This window comes from Phalacrocorax aristotelis, chromosome 6, assembly GCF_949628215.1.
Source record: "Phalacrocorax aristotelis chromosome 6, bGulAri2.1, whole genome shotgun sequence".
NCBI classification, from domain to species: Eukaryota; Metazoa; Chordata; class Aves; order Suliformes; family Phalacrocoracidae; genus Phalacrocorax; species Phalacrocorax aristotelis.
The window spans coordinates 34985364-34998897 of record NC_134281.1 but is presented as its reverse complement, the minus strand read 5'-3'; the positions used below and the strand labels follow the sequence as shown (position 1 = coordinate 34998897).

General features: G+C 41.2%; 1 protein-coding gene across 3 annotated transcripts in view; it reads right to left on the bottom strand.

Moving 5' to 3' along the window:
- Positions 1–13534, bottom strand: part of MTA1 (metastasis associated 1) — an 89236-nt gene that overhangs the window by 24247 nt on the left and 51455 nt on the right. For all 3 annotated transcript variants that reach the window (XM_075097148.1, XM_075097150.1, XM_075097149.1), the window contains exons 11-13: positions 12381–12439; positions 2424–2539; positions 1416–1567 (exon numbers count right to left, since the gene is read on the bottom strand). In XM_075097148.1, coding sequence (XP_074953249.1) covers positions 1416–1567; positions 2424–2539; positions 12381–12439 — 327 coding nt within the window. The remainder of the gene's footprint in view (positions 1–1415; positions 1568–2423; positions 2540–12380; positions 12440–13534) is intronic.

The following is a 13534-nucleotide window of genomic DNA, read 5'->3' as shown; positions in this document are numbered from 1 at the left end:
GATTTTCTCTTCACAGGGAAGTATTCATCTCTGTGCTGTCCCAAGTTTTAAACAAGGGATCCAAAAGCCAGACCTAAAGAAGTTACCTGATGCTATCATATGATTTAGTGCTTACAGAGCCAACAGAAAGACTCTCAAACTTTGGGTGCTTAGAGTTGCTCTGGATGTACAATGCTAGCTCCTTATAAAGAAAGCATTTGTAAGAAGGAGAAGAAAATCAGAAAGTAGCCGTATGGCTAAAATATACACCACAACCTCACTTCCCAGAGCAAATTTACAGCATGCAAGAATGTTTTTCTCTCAAAGTTGCAAGAATTTGTTTTAATTTTTACTCTGAACTCAGTGAATGCATTTACAGAGTTATCAAATATTCACTGTGCAAAATAAATGCTTTTCAGTATTACTCTTTATCTACTACAGAGAGCACAAGCAGTATTTCTTCATGAAAAGCAACTAAGTCAACCAATAAAGTAATATAAGTAGTATCTTGTTATCTCAAACCAGCCCACGACTGGAAAACAGGCGGAAATTTCAGTTTGGAGAGAACAAGGCTTTCCCCCTGACGATTCACATACTTTTAAATTAACAAAAAAGAAGTATAAGGCTGAAAAAACCTGTTAGTTATCTCAGAAATTAGGAAGCTTCAGAGGGCAAAGAGAAGCCTGGAAAGAACAGAGGTTAAGTGAAAGAAATAGAATAGAGAGGAAATGATAGCAAAGACTAGGAGAGAGGTAAGAAATTAATCTAAGACCAAAGTTCAGGGTGCACTGTTCTTCTGCCCATGTGATGCAGCTATTTTTTCCAATCAGCTCAACATATGGTGCTTCCAGACTGAACTTCCACCAAATTCAGAAAAATTGAGAATTTTGGTTTTTAAGGGGGAAAATTAAACAGAAGATCATACAATACTTACTCAAAACCTATCCAAAAGGAAGGAGGATTAATAGAAAACCAAGATAAGGGATCTCTAAAAAGCCACTAGCTATTTAGGGTATCTAATTTTGAATGTGCCTTAGGAAAGGGAACAGGTTTTGGGAAATAATGAATTCCTTTAATTGGGGGGGGGGGAGTCCTCTTTCCCCTACAGCAAAAATCATGGCAACCAAATACCAGAAAAACTGGCGGGCATTTCAGTTTTTTCCATCTTCATTAAGTTATCCCATGCATTTGCTTGTTTGCTGAACAAATGGCAGGTTTTTTTTCCTCAGAGCAGTACCTGGCAACAAACTACTTATAGCCAATGTTCATACGCCAACTTTTACAAGACATGAAATACCAAACCCAAAGACAACAATGGAGGCTGAAGGCATTCTTTTTGTTGTTAAATATTTAAGAACAGTGAACAATTAGTTAGATACCATGGCACCTAGCTTTCCAGGCAAGAGCACCAAGCAATCTGCTTTGCAGATACCTACCAAATTATTGCGGTTTGGTCCTGGTCTCTCCCCATCTAACCGTGTTGGCATTTTCAAGCCACCGTATTTCTTCCAGTACGTCCAACAGGATGCACAGAGGCGACACTGCATGTTAGGGGGACCCCAAGAATACCACTGGTAAGACTGTGTGGCTAGAGATAACAAAGGCGGAAATTATATATACCCTTAAACAGGATCACTTTTCAGAGCTTATTCTCTTTAGAACCATCACCAAAAAAAAAAAAACCCAAACCCCACACAAAGACCACGCAAAGCTCAAACAGACCGTAAAAACGTGATGGTGGCTTCACTGTCATCGCCACTGTTAAATGTACTTGTGATTTCAGCAGAAATAATTACACACAGAAACCCTTTTTAAAACATGAACAGAAAAAAACCCAACTAGTAAGATAGGTAAGTTTCCTGCCAATGAAACTGAAAGCTCTTCTTTTGCAAGACCAGTAGACAACAATTTCTGTAAAGCATGGGGCAGAGAGAGGGAAGATTTGTCTTCAGGAACTCCCCATACTTAATTTTATGACTAAAGAACATAAGAAATCTCCTACATTCCAGCATCAATAAAGGCTCCCCATAAACGAGCACAATCATTAAAACTCAGTATATTGATATCAGGCAGCAGACCAGATACAACGATATCATGTATTTTGAAAACTACTAAAAAATTATGAAAAGAATTGTCAAGTTCACACTTTGGTGATTTAAGTCTTTGCTCAACAGCTAACTGCAATTATGTAGGACACTTACTAACTCCTCATTTATTACTTCACAATTTTATCTACAAAAGTAACACCAGTAACAACAACAAAAAAAAAAAAACAACAACCCCAACCCCAAACTTTGCTTAAATGCTGCGATGGCAAATTCTTTCCCCCCACCCTTGCAAGGCCTTCTCTCCCACCCCCCACCACAACACAGCTTTTATTTTACTCTGTGCAACACAGCATTCATGCTCTCTATGCACAACTGCCATACTGGCATGCCACTTACTGTAACAGCTTTCACAGGCCCGTCCTGCTCCTGCGTTCTGTGCCTGTACTCCAGTACCATTTACCACTCCTGGTTTGACATTATTTACATTGATCTGGTTGGGGTTTGGCTTATTACTTAAAACACAAAGGAAAAAGGAGAACAAACATTAATTGAGGCATGCGATTTCCTATGTGACTTTAAAAATATGGCCTAAAATGTTTGAAGATTCAAATTTTCATTATGTGGCTGCTAGAACAAGCTGCACTTACCATCAATCTGAATCCCATGAAAACAGTCTCCAAAAATATTTAAATCATCCCAATAATAAAAATAAATATAGTAAGTTAGATGCTATTTTCAAGAGTCCAAAACCATTTAAAAAACAATAAACCAGTGAGGCCAGGTAGATAACTTACTATCCCAGACAAAAAGATCTTATCTACAGATCTCCCTCAGTCCTCAACATGAGTGATACTCTACTTAAGTCTCCAAAAAGATGCCTGGGGGGAAGGAGCAGCAGAGGTAGATGTAGAAAGGTCAATTCGCTGCCTTATTCAGGGAAAGTTAACCCTAGACAGCAGTCACAAATATTTCCACAATGTCTTACTGCAGAAGTTTGCATCACGTAGCCACAATTCACACAAAAACGCCCAACACATCGAACAAAATCTTTGGACATAGCGTATACACAGAGACATTCATGAATACAAGTCATCTGGCAAGTCTTAGACTATGATCTGTCCTTCTACTAAGAGGCATTTAGGTTTCTACTACATGGAAAAAGTGCGAAAGCTTAACAAACGCAGAGCAAGAAATGCATTGATGGTTGTTGCTAATACGTTCTGATATAACAACGTCTGAATCACCTCAGCTCATCCCTATGCTCTCTAAAAAATGTTGACCCAGGGATTTAAAAAAAAAAAATGCTACTGGCAGGAGCTGAGAATGGAAGGGCAAACAAAACCTTGGCATAGAGAGCAGTATGGAATAGTACGAAATATCCGCAGAGGAAGAGGTGTCAGATGGGTAAAATGAGGCATCAAAAAAATCTTTGGCATGGGAGGGAACAAGGACACAGAATTGATATTGCAGGGACAGGACTTCTGGGGAACGGAGGAAGATGGGAGAAGTCACACAACAAGTTTCAGAGAGGTATACACAAGGAGCTTATAAAACGTGCGAGGACTCCCAGGTGCTGTTAGGAGCTCAGCTTATAAAAGCAACAAAAAAGCAGGCAGCCTTTGCTGCCAGCTTCTGAACATAAGCCCAAAGTGTAATGCTGATTACATTTCCCTCATATTCTTTTACCTAAAGACCAAAGGGACTGGGTATATTTGTTTTATTTCCAATTAATAAACCCATGATTTGGAATCCACTTGTTCAAGCAGAAATATCTTAAAATGGCTTTCTGAAAACACATTTTCTTACACATCAGTTGCACACTGACACAGAAGTCTCAGTGATTTCAGTGACCAAGAACACTTATTACTTTTCACCCTGGCTAGCGCTGCAAAACCAGCATTGTAGAAATATAGCCAAATTAATTTCTTTCTAATGGGGCATCAATATTAGGTTTCACGTTCTAAGCAACAACCCCGAAAAGCAAAGGAGTTCCAAGTGACTGAATTCTGAAGACAACTGGCCCTTGCCAGTTCCGGAACAAAACCAAACACTACTGGAAAGCTTACACTGCCCTGGAAGCCAGAAGGTCATACTTCTCGTTTGAAAATGTCTGATCAGGTACTGAGGTACAGAGCTTGGTAAAGCCCTGTATCTATAGAGAAAAAAAAAACAGAATCTGCTGTGCATGTCCTACAAGGACCACACACACAATGAATAAGGAGTTGAGAGTATTTGCCCAGTCCAAGAACAAACTTCAGATACCATTCTGATGGTGCTCCTCGCTGTGAAGTTGAAGGCCTTTCTGCAGACAAGAAAGCTTAGGAGGCTAAGCTGCACAGAAATACTGTAAATAGTTTGTTTCTTCAGTACACTGAGCTGCCCATACAGCCCAAAAGAAGCAGAGGAGAAAAAAAAAACCCAACCCAAACAAAAAACACCAAAACAACAACAACAAAAAAACCCAACCCAAAACCAAACAAAAATGTATTTAGATTCACAAGCCTGATTAGGTTTTCTTCTCCTTTTGCTTATTAATTTGCCCAGCTCTTACAAGGATTAAAGTGTTTCAGGGTGCTTATTAGAACGGCACAAAGTTCTGACACCACAGATGGCCAGAGATCTACAGACACATTTAACAAAGTGAAAGTTGAAAGAGGGTACACATTCATGCTACCCAGCATTTTGCTCCGGGATGTCACTATAGTAACCTGCTGCAAAAGAACTTTTGCCAATGATTCACTAGCAAACCCCATGTGCAAACATTACCAAGATGCTGTAAAACAAACAGCCCTGACAGATGCACACTGTTAGAAGCAGCGTTGCTCAACAGACAGAGCAAAAGACTGAAGTAAAGAAAACTAAGATTCCACTCTAGGTCTTACGGCTCAACAACAGACATGTGGCTTCCCTTCTATAAATTCATTTATCCTCTGAAAAATGCAGTAAAGGAATCTTAAATCCATCAGTAAAGCACACAAAAAGGTTTTGGGTTTTTTTGAGCAGCACACTGGAAGCCCTGATATGTCTAGTTGTAAACAGTAAGTTGTGAACAAGACTGCACATATTGGCATGCACATGCAAAGTACTAAGTTCATGTGCAGAAAGGAGGGTGATGGCCTGACTCTGTTGTCCTCTCTACAACCCTTATCCAACTTGTATTTCAAATGCAAGTGAATGGGATGCAGGGGTGAAAGCTGATTACAAAATCACACTAATCACAAAATCACGCTGATCACAAAATTGTCATGCTGTAGTTGTGAAAGTAACTTCACTTCAGGATTTTTGAACAGCACAATTAACGTAGTTGCAACAAGCACCAGAAAGCATCCTGCCCCAAAGCTAAGGTCAAGTTTCACAGTGGCAGTAACCAAATTTAGGCAGCTAATGTCTTCATCATATGAGAAGCAAAAAGCTCTTATTGTTGATGACATGTTAATTAAACTTGTTTGATCTCACCAAAACCTGCTACAGCTATTAACAAGAGAATTCAATGAATAACTAGATGAATCATTAGGCAATTAATGAAGCTGAAGTGAAAGATGCAAATAAAGTAGCAAGAATTCTGGTGGTGAACTATCATTTCCAGTTCTTACATCAAGAACGGAAGTTTTTAAAATGGGTTTCAACTGCGCTGGAGCAGTCAGTTATGCTAGCACAGGGATCACAGAATCACAGAATGGTAGAGGTTGGAAGGGACCTCTGGAGATCACCTCATCCAAACCCCCTGCTTGAGCAGGTACACAGGACTTCATCCAGGTGGGTTTTGAATGTTTCCAGAGAAGGAGACTCCACAACTTCTCTGGGCAGCCTGTTCCACTGCTCTGTCACCCTTACAGGAAATAAATTTTTTCTCATGTGTAGGTGGAACTTCCTGTGTTCCAGTTTGTGCCCACTGCCCCTTGTCCTGTCGTTGGGCACTATTGAAAAGAACCTAGTCCCATTGTCCTGACACCCACCCTTTAGATATTTATAAGCATTGATGAAATCTCCCCGCAGTTTTCTCTCCTCTGGGCTGAACAAACCCAGGTCTCTCAGCCTTTCCTCATAAGGGAGATGCTCCAGTCCCCTCATCATCTTGGTAGCTCTCCGCTGGACATGCTCAAGCAGTTCCCTGTCTTTATTGAACTGGGGAGCCCAGAACTGGACACAGTACTCCAGATGTGGCCTCACTAGGGCTGAGTAGAGGGGGAGGATAACCTCCCTCAACCACAAGAGCACATTGCTGGCTCATGGTCAACCTGCTGTCCACCAGCACTCTCAGGTCCTTCTCAGCAGAGCTGCGTTCCAGCTGGTCATTCCCCAACTTCTCCTGGTGCATGGGGTTGTTCCTCCCCAGGTGCAGGACCTTGCACTTGCTCTTGTTGAATTTCATCAGGTTCCCCTCGGCCCAGCTCTCCAGCCTGTCCAGGTCTCACTGGATGGCAGCACAGCCTTCCAGTGTATCAGCCACTCCTCCCAGCTTGGTATCATCAGCAAACTTGCTGAGGGAGCACTCTGTCCCTTCATCCAGGTCACTGGTGAATATGCTGAACAGGACTGGACACAGTACAGACGCCTGGGGAACACCACTAGTGACAGGCCTCCATCCAGACACTGCCCTGTTGATCACAGCTCTCTGAGCTCTGCTGTTCAGTCAGTTCTCTGTCTACCTCACTGTCCACTCTTCTAACACACACTTCCTTAGCTCACCTATGAGGATGTTATGGGAGACAGTGTCAAAAGCCTTACTGAAGTCAAGATAAACAACATCCACTGTTCTCCCTTCATCTTCCCAGCCAGTCACGCCATCGTAGAAGGCTATCATGTTGGTCAAGCATGTTCTTCCCCCTTGGTGAACCCATGTTGACTACTTCTGATAACCTCCTTTTCCTCTACATGCCTGGAGATCACCTCCAGAATGGGCTGTTCCATCACCTTTCTGGAGATGGAGGTGAGGCTGACTGGCCTATAGTTTCCCAGGTCCTCCTTCTTGCCCTTTTTGAAGATTGGAGTGACATTTGCTTTCCTCCAGTCCTCAGGCACCTCTCCTGTTCTCCGTGACCTTTCAAAGATGATGGAGAGTGGCTTAGCAACTTAGCTAGTGGCTTTGTCCCTTAGCACTCGTGGATGCATCCCATCAGGGCCCATGGATTTGTGAGGATCCAGTTTGCCTGAAAAGATCTCTGACCCAGTCCTCTTCAGCCATGGGCAAGTCTTACTTTCTCCAGATCTTCCATCTCACCTCTGGGGCCTGAGATGCCTGAGGGACACACTTAGCAGTGAATACTGAAGCAAAGAAGGCATTCAGTAACTCTGCCGTCTCTGCATCCTGTGTCACCAGGGCCCCTGCCTTCTTCAGCAACAGGCCCACTGTTTTCCCAGTATTCCCTTTACTACTGATGTATTTGAAGAAGCTCGTCTTGTTATCCTTGACATCCCTCGCCAGATTTGGTTCCAAGCAGGCCTTTGGCCTTCCTCGTTGCATCTCTGCATACCCTGACAACATTCCTATATTCCTCCCAGGTGGTCAGTCCCTTTTCCCACATACTGTCAACCTCACTCTTCCATTTGAGTTTCTCTGGAAGCTCTTTGCTCATCCATGCAGGTCTCCTGGTTCCTCTGCCTGACTTCTTCCTCATAAGGATGCACCAATCTTGAGCTCGGAGGAGGTGGTACTTAAATACTGAGACCAGCTCTCTTGGGCCCCCCTACCTTCTAGAGCCTTAACCCATAGAATTCCTCCTAGCAGGTCTCTGAAGAGGCCCACGTTAGCTCTCCTGAAGTCCAGGGTCATAACACTACTTGTTGCCCTCTTCTACCAGGCAAGATCCTGAACTATACCATCTCATGGTCACTGCAGCCAAGGCTACCCCCAACCCTTACATCCTCAACCAGACCTTTGTTAGTCTAAGTTCCAGCAGCACTCCATTGGCTCCTCCACCACCTGTGCCAAAAAGTTATCCTTCAATGCTCTGCAGGAACCTTCTAGATCACTAAGTACAGACTTCCAGGCTGTATTCTGCAGGAGACAAGTCTCAAGAAACTAAGGTGATAGAGCACAAGCAGAAAGGCGGCACTGGATGCCAGCCATCATGGACTGAAGCCCCTGCCCAAGAAACCTAACCTGAAGATAACCCTGAGCGACACAGAATGCTGAAATCCCTTCACTATATGACTGACTAGCATTCCACCCACAGCACAGTGATAAAATTTTAGTTGTTAAAACCAGCTATAAACTTAACACCATCAGTGATTGTTTCCTGTTATTCAGGAAACCGTAGTGGTGCCAGATGCAACAGAACAATTAAGAAATCACGCCTCAGAAATAAGAACAATTTTGAATCCTTTGTAAGGAACATTTATGGCGTCTACCTCTAGGCATATAATGCAAGTGTCTGAATTCATTATCCAGAGAGGTGAGCTCTCATCACAGGCTACTGTAAATACCCACTTCTAAGAACAGGTCTAATGACCCCTAAACAATGAAAATGTTTGAAAATGAGAACCTTTCTCCAACAAAATATTGAACATCACCGTTTTAACTAGCAGAACTACAAAAGAACAGCATTACACCTTCACATTTTTCATGCTGCAATGGGACCTATGCACAATTAAACAGGGAAGGAAAAGTCTCGCTCCTCAGGCAGAGGGCAACCAACAGACAAAGGAATTATCTTCAGCTTGTTAAGCAGCTGCCCCCCTTGTAGTCAGCCAAAGATTTGACCTATTCCTCCAGTTCCCCTGCTTGCTTAAAAAAAGAGGCAGAGTAGGGAGAATAACATTTCCTTACTTTACAAATGTTTGCAAGGTAGTGTTTGTAGCAGACTGTCATGAAAAAGAAGTAACTAGTATATGGGTATTTGTGATACCCATAACTTCCACAACAGCCTGAAGAGTATGTCTGGATACACACTACAAGGAGAAAGAGACAGACTACATCTGCAACAAGAAAGATCTCCGAGCCCCACACTGACACTGGTGGATGACAGGATGGAGCATGTAAGAACATGGAATCTCTTTGTGCATGCAGGCTTCTGCTTTATTTAACACCACTCCCACTGACAGAGTAACTGCTACAGAAAACAAACGGAAAGATTTTTTTTTCCAGTATTTCCAGAATGCAGAATTCAACTGATTTTATATTTTTTCCTTTCACCAGGTAAGCACATTAGTGCTTTTCAGCCCAAGGGATACACTTACAAAGCCATGCATACAAACATGGCATTCAGTCACACCAACTACAGATGTCTATCCTAAAACCAGGGTTGTTCTTGGAAGGAGCACAGAAATGTTTGTCCAATATCTAGGACAGAAATGTTCTTCCAATATCTAGGATGCTGGTTTAGGACTTGATAATGTCACATCAATTACCTATATCACTCTCCATGCTTCAGTTACCCACATCATAAATTTGGGGCACAGTCTCAAGTTAAAAAATATCTCTGAATCTCCACGTAGAGCAGTGATTTTTTGCTGCATAATATGTACGTGACATGAGAAATAACCTTTGAAGACCACTTCTATTGTTTTTCTTATTGTTTTCCTCCCCTCTCCCTGTATTTTCCTATTTACATCACAGGAACAAATGAGAGTCCTACCAATAAAAGACAGCCAAAAAAAAAATTAAAAAAAGATAAAACTGTTTGAGTCCAATATTCTCCAGGGTCTCTCCTCACAAACAATTTTACAACAGCTATTGTTAGAATACATTTCATTCAATCAGCTGATACACTTCTGTGTAGGTCTTGTGACAGCCTACATCAAGTAATCTATTTTCAAGGTGACAAGTGGATCATTATGGTTCAAGCCTCCAAACAGGAATGGGCTCAGTAACATGATAAGGACGTATCAATAACATTGATATTTAGACCCATACATCATGTATTGCTATTGCTATTACAAGCCAAGAATATAACCATCATCTATGTCACAAGATAATGTAAATGCAATACATTCCCTATGTGTCCCTATGTCATGGTTTTAGCTGGGATACAGTTAATTTTCTTCACTGCAGCTGGCATAGTGCCGTGCTTTGGACTTCGTATGAAAATAATGTTGATAATACACTGATGTTTTAGTTGTTGTTAGATTGTCCTTGAGTAATATAAGCACTCTTTTAGCTCCCCATGCTCTGCTGAGTGCACAAGAAGCTGGGAGGGGACGGGGCACAGCTAAGAGAGTGGATTCAAACTGGCCAAAGGGATATTCCATATCATGTGATGTCATGCCCAGTATATTAACTGGGGGGGGCTGGCTGGGGGAGAGGCAATTGCGGCTCGGAGACCAATAGCGTCGGTCGGCAGGTGGTGAGCAGTTGTATCACTTGTTGGTTGGATTTTTGGTTTTTTCCTCCTCCCAAGGGGCCATCTGTCTCTTTTTCTTTCTCTTGTTAATTTCTTTTTCATTATATTACTATTATTGTTATTACTGTTTTAATTATTAAACTGTTCTTATCTCAACCCACAAGTTTTTCTTACTTTGGCCGTTCTGATTCTCTCCCCCATCCCACAGAGGTGAGGAGAGTGAGTGAGCAGCTGTGTGGTATTTAGTTGCTGATTGGGGCTAAACCACACCAGAGACCTTGCACTGAAACTTGAGTAGAAATAATCCAAAAATCTCAGAAGTACTTAATTGTTGCTGCATTTGAAGGTGTTAATAGCAAAAAAGCAGTAGAAGCATTCACGTGGGATTAAATGAATCATGTACACAATTGCTACTTTTCCTGATACACATGAAATGATACTGAAGGAGGAGGAAAACTTGATACCCATTTTATCAGTTAAACAACATCTAAGTCAAAGGTATAACACTCACAAATCAACTGTGACTGGAAATCAAAGCCAGAGACAAAACCAGCGACCACACGGGTAGAGACTTTTCCTGAAGCAGAGAGGTAAGTTGCTGATTTTATTATATTCTCTAGATAACAACAGGAATTATCTTGCTGACATACAGTGTTGAGGGGTAAGATACCACTGCAGTCAGCCATTATCAAATGAGCACTACAACCTTTCAAATACAAAGCCCTACCTACGTACATTACAATCCAAGAGCAATAGCAAGACTACCAGGCTCTCTCATCTGCAATATCCTTTTGCATCTGCAGTCTAAATTACATTGGCTTTTGCTTGACAAGCTTATCATATTGTGAATTCATGTTTAATCTGATGTCCAGTGTCCCCCTGCAGAGCAACGCCATCCACAAAAAGCAATATTACACCTAATTTTTAGTGAATTTACTTGAGAGATAGCAACGTATTTCAAACCAAAAAAGAAATTAGGGATCCTCTGTTTTCACAAGAAATAAGGGACTACCTTGCAAGCTAAATATGTAAAACTTAGTTTTGCTGTAAGTAACAGAACACATGGTAGAACTTCATAAATATTTGAAAGGAGATAGCATAAGAGAGTAAAGGAGTTATGTGGGTTATACACATGGGAGCATATCTGAGAGTGAAAGCTGGAAAGAGAAAGGATGGGGAGATTTAAGGTTCCACACTGTAACAACTGTTGACTAGGTTATGCAGAGGAAACGCAAGAGAAGAAACACATTTTACTAAGGTTTTTATGTACATGTACACATATATATAAACATGTATATATGTACATTTATATATACACGTTATCTATCACTATATATTATTTTTAATATAGTTATATGTATAAACTTTTTTAATATAAAAGACATTAGGAAACAACCACACACTGATGATCCACTGATGACAAAAATAAACAAAGCCAGATATATTAAGCAGTTAATTAGCTACCCTTTCGTTCACAACTGTGCTGACCTGCTACCAAGTCCCCAACTCCCAGTCCTTATAAAAAAAAAAATAATAAGACGACAAAGAACGGTCGCTTCTGGATGGGAACATTACACAGGACGAAGGAAATGAGCAACATGACAGCACAGCATCCTAACCAGGAAAGCCCCAAAGGGAAAGTCCTCAGCTGCCCGTGGAGGAAATACCCTGTGTTCCAGAAGTGGAAGGTCAGCATGTGGGAACAGCTTTGTCTTTTGCACACTCATAACCAGCAGTGTAAGCATACTAGGAGGACTGCTGCTCTGTTCTAGCCAACATTGAAATACTAGATCTATGGTGTTTTCTTCCACGGGGTTCCTAGCTGTTTTATTAGCATCAGGGTGGTTAGCACTAACTCAGCTAAAATACAAAGGGACTCAAGCCTATTCAAGCATCAGCAGAAGGTTTGTCATATTGGTAACCTAACTTAATAGTTCTCTGACATGTCTGTTCAACTATGTCTCTCATTACGCAATTAAAGCAAATACATAATACTGGAAGGCCACGGAAACTGCTACACCAGACCCTCTACAATGAAATAGAAAACAAAACAATACAAAAAGATACTTACTAGTTGGGTATATACACTTGTTTTAGCTTGCTTTCTGCTTCTGCTGCTTTCAATCGTTTCTTTAAAAAGAAAAGAAAAAAGTTAGAATAAAAAGAAAATAGGGACTACTCTGCCTGGGAGTCAAGTTATGTAAAAACCATAAAAACTTTAGTGCTTAGTAACAAGCAATGAAATCTCCTTTCACTGAGCAGCTATCACAAAATCCTTTTCCAACAGGAAAATATCCACTGAAAACGACTGTGGGCATCAAATGACTATGTACACATCTTTTCAAAAACTTCAAAAAGAGATGACAATCTACTATTTGTAAGGACAAACTTTTAATTCCCATTCACTTCAATACAAGTTCATGCATCGCTCCTCCCACAAACCTTTTTTTTTTTTCTTCCATACAGAGGAAGATCTGACATATCAGTCTTTGTTCTCCACAATAATATTCACCACCTGGACAATAACAGGTATAGTAATGCACCCTCCCCATCATATCTCCTCAACAGCTGAATTAATTCAGAGTTTGAATACAGAGTTTTGTTGATAGTCCTCATTTTTGAAGGGTGAGGGACACAGGAGATCTTTAAAAGTTAAAAAGGTCTAGAGCTCAACTCAAAACTCATGCAGAATTACCCTACAGATTTTTTAATTATGGTATGTAATCACTTCTGATTAAACATCAGCCATGGGCAACCTGTACATTTGCACTTTCTAAAGGTGAGCAGCTCTAATTACACAAACACCACACACATATTATCCCCTTTAAGACAAAAAGGAAATAAACCCCAGGCACACGTGCAAACCTCAGGGCACAGGTAGCAAAGAACATCAAGGGGGTAAAAAGGGGAGGAGCTAACTAGACCAAACAACCAGCCCTTAATGAAAAACACCATTGCCAGGAGATGTTAAGGAACATAACAAGAGACGTGTTTAAGGGAAAGCACATACAAGAAGACGACTTTCAGAGCATGGGGATGCACGTTTAGAAGTACACACCATTTGTATCTCTACTTCAATAAAGCCATCTGTTAACTTCTGTCCACATTTGTAGAGTAAATGGGTTACAGAATCCTTCCTATGAGATGTATGCAGTAAATTCCCCAGAATAGCACTGCTCCTTTTTTTTCCCCAGCTACAGCAGTGAACTTGCTGATAGCCCACAA